Below are 12,404 nucleotides of genomic sequence, written 5' to 3'. Positions count from 1 at the left end.
AAGGGAGGCTGGTGGTTCCAATGCCAGTGGGTCAGTGAATCCACTCCGGGTTTCAGTCACAACCAGTCAGAACTCTAAAGTAGCTATCCAAGGTAAGGACCCTCTACTGACTTACAGCAGCACTATGCCATATAAGTGTACTTGAAAATATTACATTCAGCAGGGCTTACTCCCAGTTAAGAAACTTTAGCATTGCCACCCCTGTTCCAAATAAACCTGCAGTGGATTACTGCCTTACTGCATAATTCTGTGCATGCTTACTTAGAATTAAGTCCAATTATGTTCAGTTTGGCTTACTCCTAGGTAGGTGTGCATAGGATTGCACTCTTACTGTGAGAAAGCTGGTGTAAGCTACTGGATCGATTAGGGGTGAGCAACCTGGTGCACCCTGATGTTTTGGACTATAACTTCCATAAACTCCAACCAGTATGGACAATGTTTAGAAATTATGGTAGTTGTAGTCCAAAACATCTGGGATCATGAAACCTGGCATTGCAATTCCATTGTGGCTATGAACACAAAGACAAACCCAGAAACATTTATTTGTTACTATAGTAATTGGAATGGGAGGCAGGTGGGGTTAGCAGTGTATATAGTAAAATGTGTCCAAGTCTGTAGATGTATTCTTTTTAGGAAAAGAAAATCGTATGTCAGGTGTGATGATTTCAGTTTCATTTACTGTACACATTATGCAACTGGAGCACAGTTGGCATTTCCAGATCATACTTGCCAATTAACTCACATTTTGGTTAAACAGACAATTTGCCATCTGGTTTTGATTGAGAAATAAAAACAAAATTAAACAAAATGACATTTGCATTGATGCTATGAAGAGTTGCCACTGCAACAGAAAAGTGTATTTTTTTCAACTCCCAAATGTTCAAACCTTTTCCAGACCAAACAAATCTACTTAAGGACAAATCACATCGATGCATTACGTGTGTGTGTGCGCACACACACAAATTGTCTTCGAACTTGGAAGCCTCCCCCAATTTATTGAACCAAGATAGGAAGTTGAATCATGAGTCATATTTCTGATGGAGGGTTGGAGGGAAATGATACACAGACTTCATCTTGTTACCGAAAACTGCATTATAGGATCAAAACTATTCAGGTCAGACACAATCTTGCACTCATTCCTTGTACAAAGCTGAGGTTCAGCCTTCTTTTCACACCCAGTTTCTCCAAAGAAGAGAAAAACAAATAGAAAAGTAGTTAACAAAAAGAAAGAAAAGAAGAAAGAAAGAAGGAAAGATGCAGTCCTAGGTGCTGCATATGGTAGTTACCTACCAGGCAGCTTCAAGTATTTACATTAATACCTCTTAAGTTACTTCTTTACATTAATGGTGTGGTAGTGTTAAGAAAGTAGTTTCAAGCACTATTCTCATGACTGCAATCTGCTGTCATCACCTGGGCCTCATGACATTCTCCGAGCAGCCATTTTTTTAAGGCACTGCACTATAGATTCCACCTCAGTGGAGCTTCTTTCACTGGATTGTGCATTTCTCTCTCTCCCTTGTTTGTCCTTCTCTGAGGACTTTGGATTTGATGTATTTGAGGTCGCTGTTGACACTGGGTCTACGAGCAAAGGGGGAGATCATGCCATAGGCATCTGTCTCTTTGACCCTGTGCATCTTGAAGGACTTTTGGTGGAGGGTGTCACCATACTGAACAGAGATTTTCCTGTGAAGGGCAGGGCTCATCTCATGGGGCAGCTTGGCCATGCTGAAAAGAACATAGAACATCTCATTCACATTGGTGTTCTTCTTGGCTGAGACTTCGAAGTAAGCACAGTTCTCATCACTGGAGACCAGTTTCTCAGCTTCCTCAGAGCGCACTTGACGGTAGAGTTCACTGTGATCATTCTTATTGCCACAGATCACCATGGGCAGGTCACCTGTTTCCTTGGTCTTGTTCTTCAGGCATGATTTGACTTCAAGGATCTGCTTCTGGAGCCTCTTGACCTCATCAAAGGACTCCCTGTTATCCAAACTGAACACGAGGATGAAAACATCCCCTGCAATATTCCAAAGAAAAGAAAACCATTGAAAGCAAGTGGTTTAATAAAGCCAATGTAGAAGTAGTAAACAGTAAACATCTTGTTTATTCTGGATATTATATAGCAGAACTAAAGATTTTCCAATGGTGAACAATATTATTTGCCAATGTTGACTAATAATAATAATAATAATAATAATAATAATAATAATAATATAATCTGAGCACATGTAGTTTTGCATTTTAAGCATCTTAGCATCATCATGACTACAGAAACAAAATGAAGTTTGCATCTGCTGCCCTATGAATAAGAGCCAAACTACATGAGAATTGGGACATCCATGATCTTATCTCCTAATATCCTTTTCACAGTGTAAAAGCAGCCTCAGTCTTCTTCCCCTCCCCCATGAACACAATTGGTCAGGGGCCTGGTGCTGTGGCAGGAGGGTTAATCTTTTCTCCCTGTACCAGTTCCCTGGGTCAACTCCCCACCCATTGCTACTAATTGGGAGAGACATGCACAATATTGGTGTGGCAAAATTGAGTTGATGCATTTGGCTCCTCCTCCTCCTCCTCCTCCTCCTCCTCCTCCTCCTCCTCCATAGCAGGCCTCAGCACAACATTGCTACAGTCATATGTGTGTTAAATGACTTCTATCTTCGTCTCAGAAGTGGGACTTGACTTTGAGACCTACAGCAACTCTGCTTACAACATTTGAAGAACAAGCTGAATGCTTTTTACAACTCAGTGCTCAGCTAAAACTTTATTCTTTTATATATATAAATCCCATCAATAGAAAGAGGCAAACGTGGGCTTTCAGAGAAAAACACAGATCTGTTTAAAAATCCTTGAGCATGAGAGAAGCAATTTGCCCACCCACTCTCGAAGAAGACAGTTACACAGTAACAATTGTCACCTAGAGACGTGTTCCCAAGGTTTGCTTATGTGACTCTCTCTACAACATTTTTGCACAGACAGGAGGTGAAAAGAGATGTGCTCTCAATTCTGTCACTGGAGCCTTTTTTTTTCTTTTAGGGGAAGGACAATAGCTCAGTGGTATGATCCATAGTGTTGCCAGGTAGGGCTAGGAATTAGTCTTGCTTGAAACTAGGGAGAGCTGCTGCCAGTCCATGGGGTCCCCAAAATTTTTGGAGCTGTGGGCACATTTTGTTGAGAAAGTGTCACAAAATGGCTGCCATTGAAGGGTGTGGCCATTCACAAAATGGCTGCTGTGGTAGGTGTGGCCAGTCAACATCCTTTTCACACAATTCAAACTGATGAGGCTAAAAGGCAAATGACTTGTCCAAGAAACACTGTACAAAGGAGGAGAAGGCTCTGAGTCCCAAAACACAAAACCATTCCTTTGAACCCAGAGTTTTCTGCACCAAAGCCCATTTTACAGAAGTCAACTTGGTGAGGCTCAGAGAAAAGTAACTCGGCTAAGAAACCAAATGTAAGGCTGCAATCCTATGCATGCTTACCTTGAAGTAAGTCCTATTGAATTCAGTGGGGCTTACTTCTGAGCAGCCCTACACAGGATTGCTTTGTTGCATAGAAGAGGGAATTACAGTAAGTGTAGCTTGTTATGCTGAAGAAAAATAGGGGAGGATTTGGCAAAATAAATAAATAAATAAATGTCGTAGACCTGTCATTTACACCTTAAACCTGGGACTGGGGCCCTCCCCCTCCTTCCCAAAACTTATCTATCTTAACTTGGGCAAATATAGACAGCCACTGATAAACCTAACACAAACAATTCTAACCTGTCAGTATGGAAAGTCTCCTCATAGCAGGGAATGGATGATTCCCAGATGTATCTAAGATGTCTAGCTGGTACATGTCACCCCGAATGTTGTAGACTTTGCGATGAAAATCCTCAATAGTGGGCGTGTACTGGTCCTCAAACCGGCCATTGAGGAACCGTGAGACAATAGAACTCTTGCCAACCCTGGAGGCTCCCAGCACAACCATGCGGTAGGAGTTCTTGGCTGGCACATTCAAGGTGCAGTTCCCAGCGGACATAGTCTTCATCATTGCTTAGATCTGAATGGATAAGTAAAGGGAAAGCTTTTCATCAACATTGTATCATTAACAATGAAAACAACAACAGCAACACCTGAAACACATACAAAGAACGGAAGTGAGTTTGACAAAGGGAGATGAAGAATAGTCAGGGCAAAAAAAAAAGACTCATAGCAACAAACTCACTGGGAACATCAGGAGTTTAAATAGCATCACATTTCAATAAGACATCTTAAGAACAAAAGAACATAAACAGCATACTGGACAAGAGCAAGAGTTCACCTAGTCCAACATTCTGTTCACACAATGGCCAACCAGCTAGGGCACAAGGAGGACATGAGTTCAATAGCTCCCAAATGGAATTCAATACAGTATGCTGATGACACACAGCTCTATTACTCTTTTTCATCTTCATCAGGTGAGGCTGTGGATGTGCTGAACCGGTGCCCGGCCACGACAATGGACTGGATGAAAGCTGATAAACTGAAACTCAATCCAGACAAGACTGAGATGCTGTTAGTGGATGGTTCTTCTGACTGGATAGCGGGTGTTCAACCTGTTCTGGATGGGGTTGCACTCCCACTGAAGGAGCAGGTTCATAGCTTGGGGGTTCTCCTAGAACAATCTCTGTCACTTGAGGCTCAGGTGGCCTCAGTGGCACAGAGTGCCTTCTACCAATTTTGGTTGGTGGCCCAGCTACGCCCCTATCTGGACAGGGATAACCTAGCTTCAGGTTGTCTATGCTATGGTAACCTCCAAATTAGATTACTGCAATGTGCTCTACATGGGGCTGCCTTTGAAGACAGTTTGGAAGCTGCAGCTTGTGCAAAATGCAGCAGCCAGATTGATAACTGGAACCAGAAGGTTCGAGCATCTAAGACCGGCTCTGGCCCACTTGCATTGGCTGCCTGTATGTTTCCGAACCCAGTTCAAGGTGCTGTTTTTAACCTATAAAGCCCTACATGGCTTGGGACCACAATACCTGATGGGACGCCTTTCCCAACATGAACCTACCTGTACACTATGCTCAACATCTAAGGTCCTCCTCTGGGTGCCTACTCCGAGGGAAGCTGGGAGGATGGCAACAAGGGAGAGGGACTTTTCAGTGGTGCCCCCCCAATTATGGAATGATCTCCCTGAAGAGGCTCGCCTGGCACCAACATTGCTATCTTTTCGGCCCCAGGTCAAGGTTTTTCTCTTCTCCCAGGCATTTAACAGCATATGCTGAATTTTTTAACTGGCCCCAGAATAGTTGTTTTAAATGGATATTGTCTGTTTTTATGGTTCTATATTTTGTATATTTGTTTTTAATGTTCACTGTTTAATTTTTTGTAAACCACCCAGAGAGCTTCGGCTATGGGGTGGTATATAAATGTAATAAATAAATAAATAAATAAATAAATAATGGTTTCTTATAACATTCTTTAGTTGCCTTCTTTTGAGGAGTAACTTCCTGGAGAGGAGAGCAGCAGATGGATGCTGTATGGAAGGCAAAGCTTGCAAGGAACATAATATGTATTAAAGGCAGCTGTTCTGAGAAATGGCTGGTGCTGGAAAGAGAACTCCAATGAGGCTGCTGCTGTTGTCTTTCACCCATACACGTGGTAGTGGTAGCATTGACAGTGCCCATCACAAATAAACCCTAAAGGATTTTTCTCCATAATGTTCCTACTCATCTATAGTTGAAGTAAGTACTGGAATAAGTGATTTGGAGTGTACATTCTAAATTGACACAATAGTCAGAAAAAGTCATGAGAAATTACAGTTTCAATCAGTAAGATTCACTTTTGAATCATGGACTTCTTGTTCGTCCCCCCCTCCCCTCGGTTGTGAAACTAATTTTTCAAAACATATATTTATACCAGCCCCATGACCTATGGAACCTTTGCCACTGGGTTAAATGGGAGCTGAATTGTCTTTAAATTTGCATCTATACATATAAATTAGCATATCCAAATATTATGCAAATTGACACTCTCTTTTTTTTGCTTTTGCATTTTCTCTTTTTTGGTGATTCATTAGTGGTCACCCAAGTCCAAATAGAGCTGCTAGACTGCTACCTGGGATTGGCAGATGTCATCATGTAATGACAATGCTTCATTAGCTTTTGGTGTTGACCTTTAAAGCCCTAACTGGCTTGGGGCCAGAGCATCTAAGGGAACACCTCCTCCCATAAGTACCTGTCCAGACCCTTAGTCATCTTTGGCAGTTTTCCTCTAGGTGCCACCACTGAATGAAGTTATGTGGGTGGATTCAGAGAAAGAGCTTGCAAGTTGTCATGCCCCATTTATTGAATGCCTTCCCCAAGGAAACTCACCAGGCACCCATGCAACTGTCTTTTTGGCTCCAGGAAAATACTCTTCTCTTCTCCCAGGCATTTTAGATTTTTATTATTGCATTGCTCATTTTTAACTTGCTTTTCACCTGTTTTGTTGTGTGAATTGCCTTGAGGGCATTTTGTTATAGGGTGGCTCCTCCTCCTCTTCTTCTTCTTCTTCTTCTTCTTCTTCTTCTTCTTCTTCTTCTTCTTCTTCTTCTTCTTCTTCTTCTTCTTCTTCTGGAGGAAGGGCTGGCCCTACCATTAGGCCAACTGAAGCATTCACCTCAGGTGGAAGATGCTGGGAGATGGAAGGAAAGCATTGGAGGAGAGACCTGTGTGTGCCATGTGATCTGCTGGCCTCCTAATTTACTCTGGTGCCTTCAGGTATAGTGGAGGATGCTGTCTTATCATCTGTGTTAAGACAGAATCATCTGCCAGTCCAGTCAGCTTTTGTATACGGAGTGTAAGAGGGCCTTCTTGTCCTTTGCTTCAGGCAACAAAATGTTTTGGGTTGCCCCTGTCTGGAGGAGTAGCCATGTTGTCATGTTAGCTTGTTACTGCAAACCTTTTATACATACACACAGCCTGTGTCATCGCTGTGTAAAACTCAAATAAGGCTATTATGAAAGCCAATGTGTGTTCATTATTTATTTTATGTGTTAAGTTTTGGATTATATATATTCCTAGACCTGATTGCCCATCCTTACTTATTTCCCAAGCTTTTTTATTTTTAAAGCACACTTTTAAAACATCTTGACTCATTTTCTAAGCTTTCTAAGTATCAATAGCAAACAGTCATTATTGCTGAGAAAAGAAGCCTAGGGCGTCTCTCTTGGAAAACACACACACAAGCTAATGCCCCTACAAGCTTTGTTCTATAACCCTGAATGAGGACAGAACATTATTTAGTAATGTTCAGTATAATGCAACAGCATACTCAATGCTATGTAAAAACATAGGAGGTGGAAAAAACCCTATGGTGACTGCCTCAGAGAAGATTCCAGGCTAAGCTAGATTCAAAATTGCAGTGTGAATTGGACTGACTTTCTAGGTACACTTGTGTAAAATTAAGTTTCACTGAAACCAATGGTATTATTTTAAATTAATTGTTTAAAAAACCCTGTTTAGTCACAAGAGGCAACAGCAACACCAAGTGTAGATTAACGTAATAGCACAACAGATAGATCTGGTTTTCTAGTTGCAACCAACCAGAAAATTATCTTGTGCAAGAATCAGGAGGTTCTGGGGCTAGAATCAGGAATCTGGAGATCTGCGCACACTTGCCCCATGTGGTGAGCCTCCATAGCTCAAGGTTGGAGCATGGTAGTGAAGGATTCCCAGGCACTAGAATGGCTCCACCCACCCAGGCTAGCCATCGGCTCACCTCCTGTTCAGGCTAGGGCTTTGCAGATACACCCATTCAAATTTAGGAAACAAGCTAGTCAGATAGAGCGAGGAGCAGTTACTTGTCTCACTGTATCTAGGTTTGTTCTGGTTCCTGGTTTTCTGATTGACTCTGATTACTCCCTGACACTAGGCTCCCCCTCAACAGCTGAATATAATAATAATAATAATAATAATAATAATAATAATAATAATAATAATAATTGAACATGATTTTTCCCTTTTTCTTTGGCTGGAAAAATGTTAGTAGAAACAAATATTTGCTCATAATATTATCACCTCCCTCTCCATTCAGTTTCACATGCAATTCAAAATCTGCATGTGAAATTTCAGTTTTGAAAGTGATATTTTTACTTCAAAACATGAGTGCTTAGGGCTGCACTCCTATACACACTAGCATGGGAGTAAGTCACATTGAACTTAATGAGACATATAATGTATATATGAATTATTGCCATCTCTCTTGATTGATTTGATTTGAGCAGGCATAAGATATCAAATAATGCATACAATTGCATGTCAGCTATCATATGCTGTCAAATTCTATCATTGTAAGCCAACTATCAAATCAAATCAAACATTAAATCAATCATCATCATTCATCAGATACATGTATCAAATATTTGGTGGCTGTTCTGAAATCATGTGATGCCAACATTCAAATGTGATAATTTTGAGGAGAAATTTTGGAAGCAGATTCATTTGAGCTCAACCCTCACAAAAGGTTGTTGATTACATTTTCCACTGCTACAATTCCCATGCCAGTCTATCTATGCATGATACCATTTAATCAGTAGCACATTGCCTTTCCATCCCCAAATAGGTCAGCATGGTTTTCTCAAGAAAAATATACCTTCTTTTCTAATCAAGGGGAAGTTTTGCACCCACGGCTATGAGCAATGGGGGATATTTGAGGGGAGCTACTTTCCTCAAATGGAAGCCTGTTTGCTGACCACTATCTCCTAAACAAGGATACAAAACCTCATGCACAAACTATTTAATAAGCTTGAGGAGGAGCTGGGAGCAACATGTATAATTGGTTTTCCATCTGCAGTTTGCACACGTGCTGAGTAACTAATTGATTTATTTTCTGCTGCTCTTTCTGCTGTATAAAATATACAATTGTTACAGTTCAGCAACAGATTTACCTGGATAAGCAGCCTTCTATGATTCACATTTGGGCAGGCAGGTGCATCTGCAGCATCACAATACTTATTTGAACTGGTTGGACGCATCTTGTGATCTAACACTGATCTAACACTGGATTGTAATCCTACTTTCCCTTAGTTGTGAGCAATTCCCATTCAACTCAGTGAAATTAACTTCAGAATAAAAGTGTTTAGGATCAAGCTGTGAGTAGGGATGTTGGAGAAATACACAATGAATTCAGTTTGCTATGAGTCTGACCTGTGGATTCTGCAGCAAACCAGCTTTTTCCTGAGTCACATGCATTCCGCAGATTTGTGGGCCAGGTTTTGACTTTGGGGTGGGGATTTGCATGAATTCCCATTAGTGTTAATTTGCACTAACTAATGCCTACTATTGCATTTGTGCATGTGCACTTTACCACTACTGCACCCTTGCACATTAGTGTAAAATGCAAATTACTGCAAATAGAATCAAATTCTGGTAAAATACACATGCACAAGCAATTCCATCAAGGAGCTGATGATGGAACAAAAGATGCCTAACAGTCCATGAAACACAGATGGAATGGATTAAACAAAATCCATACATCTCTAACTGTAAGTGAAACACAGAACACCTTAGAAAATATTGTATATATCTATATCTATATCTATATATCTATATCAGGACATCTGGCATTTCTTGTGTCAAGGTATTTTATCCCTGATGATATGTCATGTAGAAGGAGCTTCTGTTCCTCATTTAAGCAGCCTGAGGATGTTGATTAACTTAGAAGGTGGATCCTAAAGATTTAAAGGTCCATTTTAAAGCTATTACCAGCTATTAAATCAATAAAATTGTAACATTTAATCGATCCTTGCTAGCCTACATGCTCAGTTTAAAACACAAGTTCATTAATCTAGTATTTCCATGCTGAAATTATACATATATCACAAGACATACACAGTGTGACTGTATTGTTGTGAGTCTGTGGGCTGGTGGATATACTAGCGGTATATTCACTATATAATTGTGCTTCATGTATAATCAGGTGCTTATAATCCATTTTAATTTCATAGATTTGGACATCCGATTGTTGTGAACATATTCCAGGTCAATCAAAGTAGGTTGTATGATTATTAATCATTTTGCATTTTAGAGGTGCAGGTTTTAACCTGCACCTCTTAAAAACCCATTCCTTTTCAGCCTCCCCCTGCAACATCATATTCCAGAGCTGGGAAATAAGGCACAGGTAGGTAGAATGACTTACTCAAGGTCAAATAAGTCAATGGTATTTGGTAATCCAACCTGGATTTTCTGGTTCCTCTCCATGTTCAAACTCTAACCACTAAACTGTGCTACCTGTTATCTTATAGAGAGGCATGGGCACATCCACTCGAAAAGTCGTAGATGGATTGAGATAAGAAGGGAGTGGAGAAACAACTGTTCACCAGTTTTTAGTTTTATTCTTGTCACTTTATATTGCCCTTGACAATCTAATTCCATTCCCCTAGTTATTGATTCTTAAAGGGCTTCTGAGTATTCCATCGTGTTTGCTTTTAGCGGAGTGATTCAGTTCCTTCAGGCATTTTGATTTCTGCAGCCATTATTCTTTTAATTGCCTCTGAACGTCCGAAGCCAAGTGAGATGTGCACTTCAGAGTGGTTGTCTTTCATTCATCCTGCAGACCGTCTCTTTGCCTGCCTTAGTGCAGCTTTTCTGACTCACTGAAATCACCTTTCGTGTGTGTGTGTGTGTGTGTGTGTGTGTGTGTGTGTTGCACCTGGTCCCTCTCTCTCTCTCTCTCTCTCTCTCTCTCTCTCTCTCTCTCCTGCATAACTTAAACATCTGCTTTCATAACTACAAAAGTTTTAATATCAGATTTGTTTCCTGCTTATATCTTAAAGTCCATATAGCCCATACCCACACCTTGCATGTCAGTGCTTCCTTTCGACCAAATACTCGTTTTCGACTAGTTTTCCAGCTTGTTAATATTTTGATGGGAGGCACTCAGAGAACAAATGGTGATCATAAGGTCACTAAATGAACTGGTCGGCCAAAATGCCCATTGCCTCTCCCCTTATGGAGCCGCTCACTAACTCCGCATACTTTTTCATGTTAAACGTGCCAGGAGATCAGCGGGTCTGAACTGGTCTGTTTTCTACTCCTGTTCCGCCCCTAAACCTTCTCGCGGACCAACAGAGCTTTGAAATTCCATGCCTTGTACTGCTTGCTTCTTCAGGTGTTGTTTTTTTAAAAGTATATGCCACAACACATCCCCCTTCTTTCTTCCTTGCATCACAAGAACGACATCAGAACAACAACAACAACAACATCACAAGTTGTATCTAAGACCTGCTGTTTGGGTGCTTTAAAAACAACAGCCCTCTTTGTCTCGTCCCTGTGCCCAAATGCTGTGGTTTTCACCTTCTTGGGGTTTCGTGCCCAGCCCCCTCCCTCTGCTGCACAGCACCTATAGTGTCGGTTAGTGCAAGCTTCTGTTCTCTCTTACTTTAGCGACGAGCCCCGCGTAGCCAGGCTGGAAAGACAGAAGGACAAATTCTGCAGAACAGCAGTCTTTCCCTGACTCCAAAGTCCTTGGATCACTTTCCTTTTAAACCAAAACCATCTTTAATTTGGGGCTATTGTTCGGGGCGATGGTTATTCTGTATCAAGGCATATAACGCTCTTCACTTACCTTTTCTCTCTCTCTGGACGGGAAATCCTGGATCCTAGTGCAGTTAGCAGCGTTGACTCAGTGGACTGAAGCAGTCGCAGCACCAGCAGCCACTACTGCTGGAGCTTTTGGATTGATGCTTTCTGCCCCAGTCACCGGTTTCTTTACCCCTGGGCTCTCTGGATAGCAGCTGGGTTCCAGTGGCTGTCCCGCCTCAGCGAGAGTCTTTGCTGAGCCAGAAGACACACATGGCTGAAAGTTACTGCTTCGAAGAATCAGTAGCTGTCCCTTCTCTGTGGGACTGTGCTGAGAGGTTGTGTGTGTGTGTGTGTGTGTGTGTGTTGTGTGTGTGTGTGAGCGCGAGCGAGCTGATCGCTCTCTTCACATTGGTCTCAGTTCACTCCAGAACAGCGCTGACAGTCTCCCTCTCAAGCCTGTCCCTTGCTTGTCTTGTAACTCGAAATCCAAAAAACTCCTTTGGGGGCTCTGTTGCGACATCTATCCATAGGAACTGGTGAGTGCATCTCACAGCACAGCTTCCAGAGGGGAATAAAACGCAAGAGGGATGAAAGGATTAAATAATAATAATAATAATAATAATAATAATAATAATAATAATAATAATAATAATAATAATTCCTCAAAAGCAGCCCTTGTCTGTCTTTGCAAAAATAAACATGGGATTGTTTTTAAAGATAAGATTTCTTTTATGATTTTCAGCTTAAAAGTGATTTATCTACTTCTTGTAGATATTCTCGCTCCCCCTCCCTCCCTCTTTCTTTCTTTTTTTCTTTCAGCAGCTGGTAAATTCAAAGGTTTCTCTCTGTACAAGATAATTGCCTTACTCCTCCCCTG

At 41.3% G+C, this 12,404-nt stretch overlaps 1 protein-coding gene across 2 annotated transcripts; it reads right to left on the bottom strand.

Annotated features, from left to right (window-relative positions):
* Nucleotides 1-960: 960 nt before the first annotated feature.
* On the bottom strand, nt 961-11,878 carry RASD2 (RASD family member 2). Of its 2 annotated transcripts, none has more exons than XM_063134572.1 (3): nt 11,571-11,878; nt 3,762-4,041; nt 961-2,017 (listed from the first exon to the last, which is right to left on the bottom strand). In XM_063134572.1, exons 2-3 carry the CDS (start codon nt 4,030-4,032, stop codon nt 1,488-1,490), a joined length of 801 nt encoding a protein of 266 aa, XP_062990642.1. In that variant the 5' UTR covers nt 4,033-4,041; nt 11,571-11,878; the 3' UTR covers nt 961-1,487. The 2 variants fall into 2 exon arrangements, with proteins under 2 accessions (XP_062990642.1, XP_062990643.1); XM_063134573.1 differs by lacking the exon at nt 11,571-11,878 and adding an exon at nt 8,893-8,915.
* Between the last annotated feature and the right edge of the window lie 526 nt (nt 11,879-12,404).

The sequence above is a fragment of the Elgaria multicarinata genome, chromosome 9 (assembly GCF_023053635.1).
Source record: "Elgaria multicarinata webbii isolate HBS135686 ecotype San Diego chromosome 9, rElgMul1.1.pri, whole genome shotgun sequence".
Lineage (NCBI taxonomy): Eukaryota > Metazoa > Chordata > Lepidosauria > Squamata > Anguidae > Elgaria > Elgaria multicarinata.
Note: the sequence above shows the minus strand (reverse complement) of the source record. Positions and strands in the feature narration are given on the sequence as shown.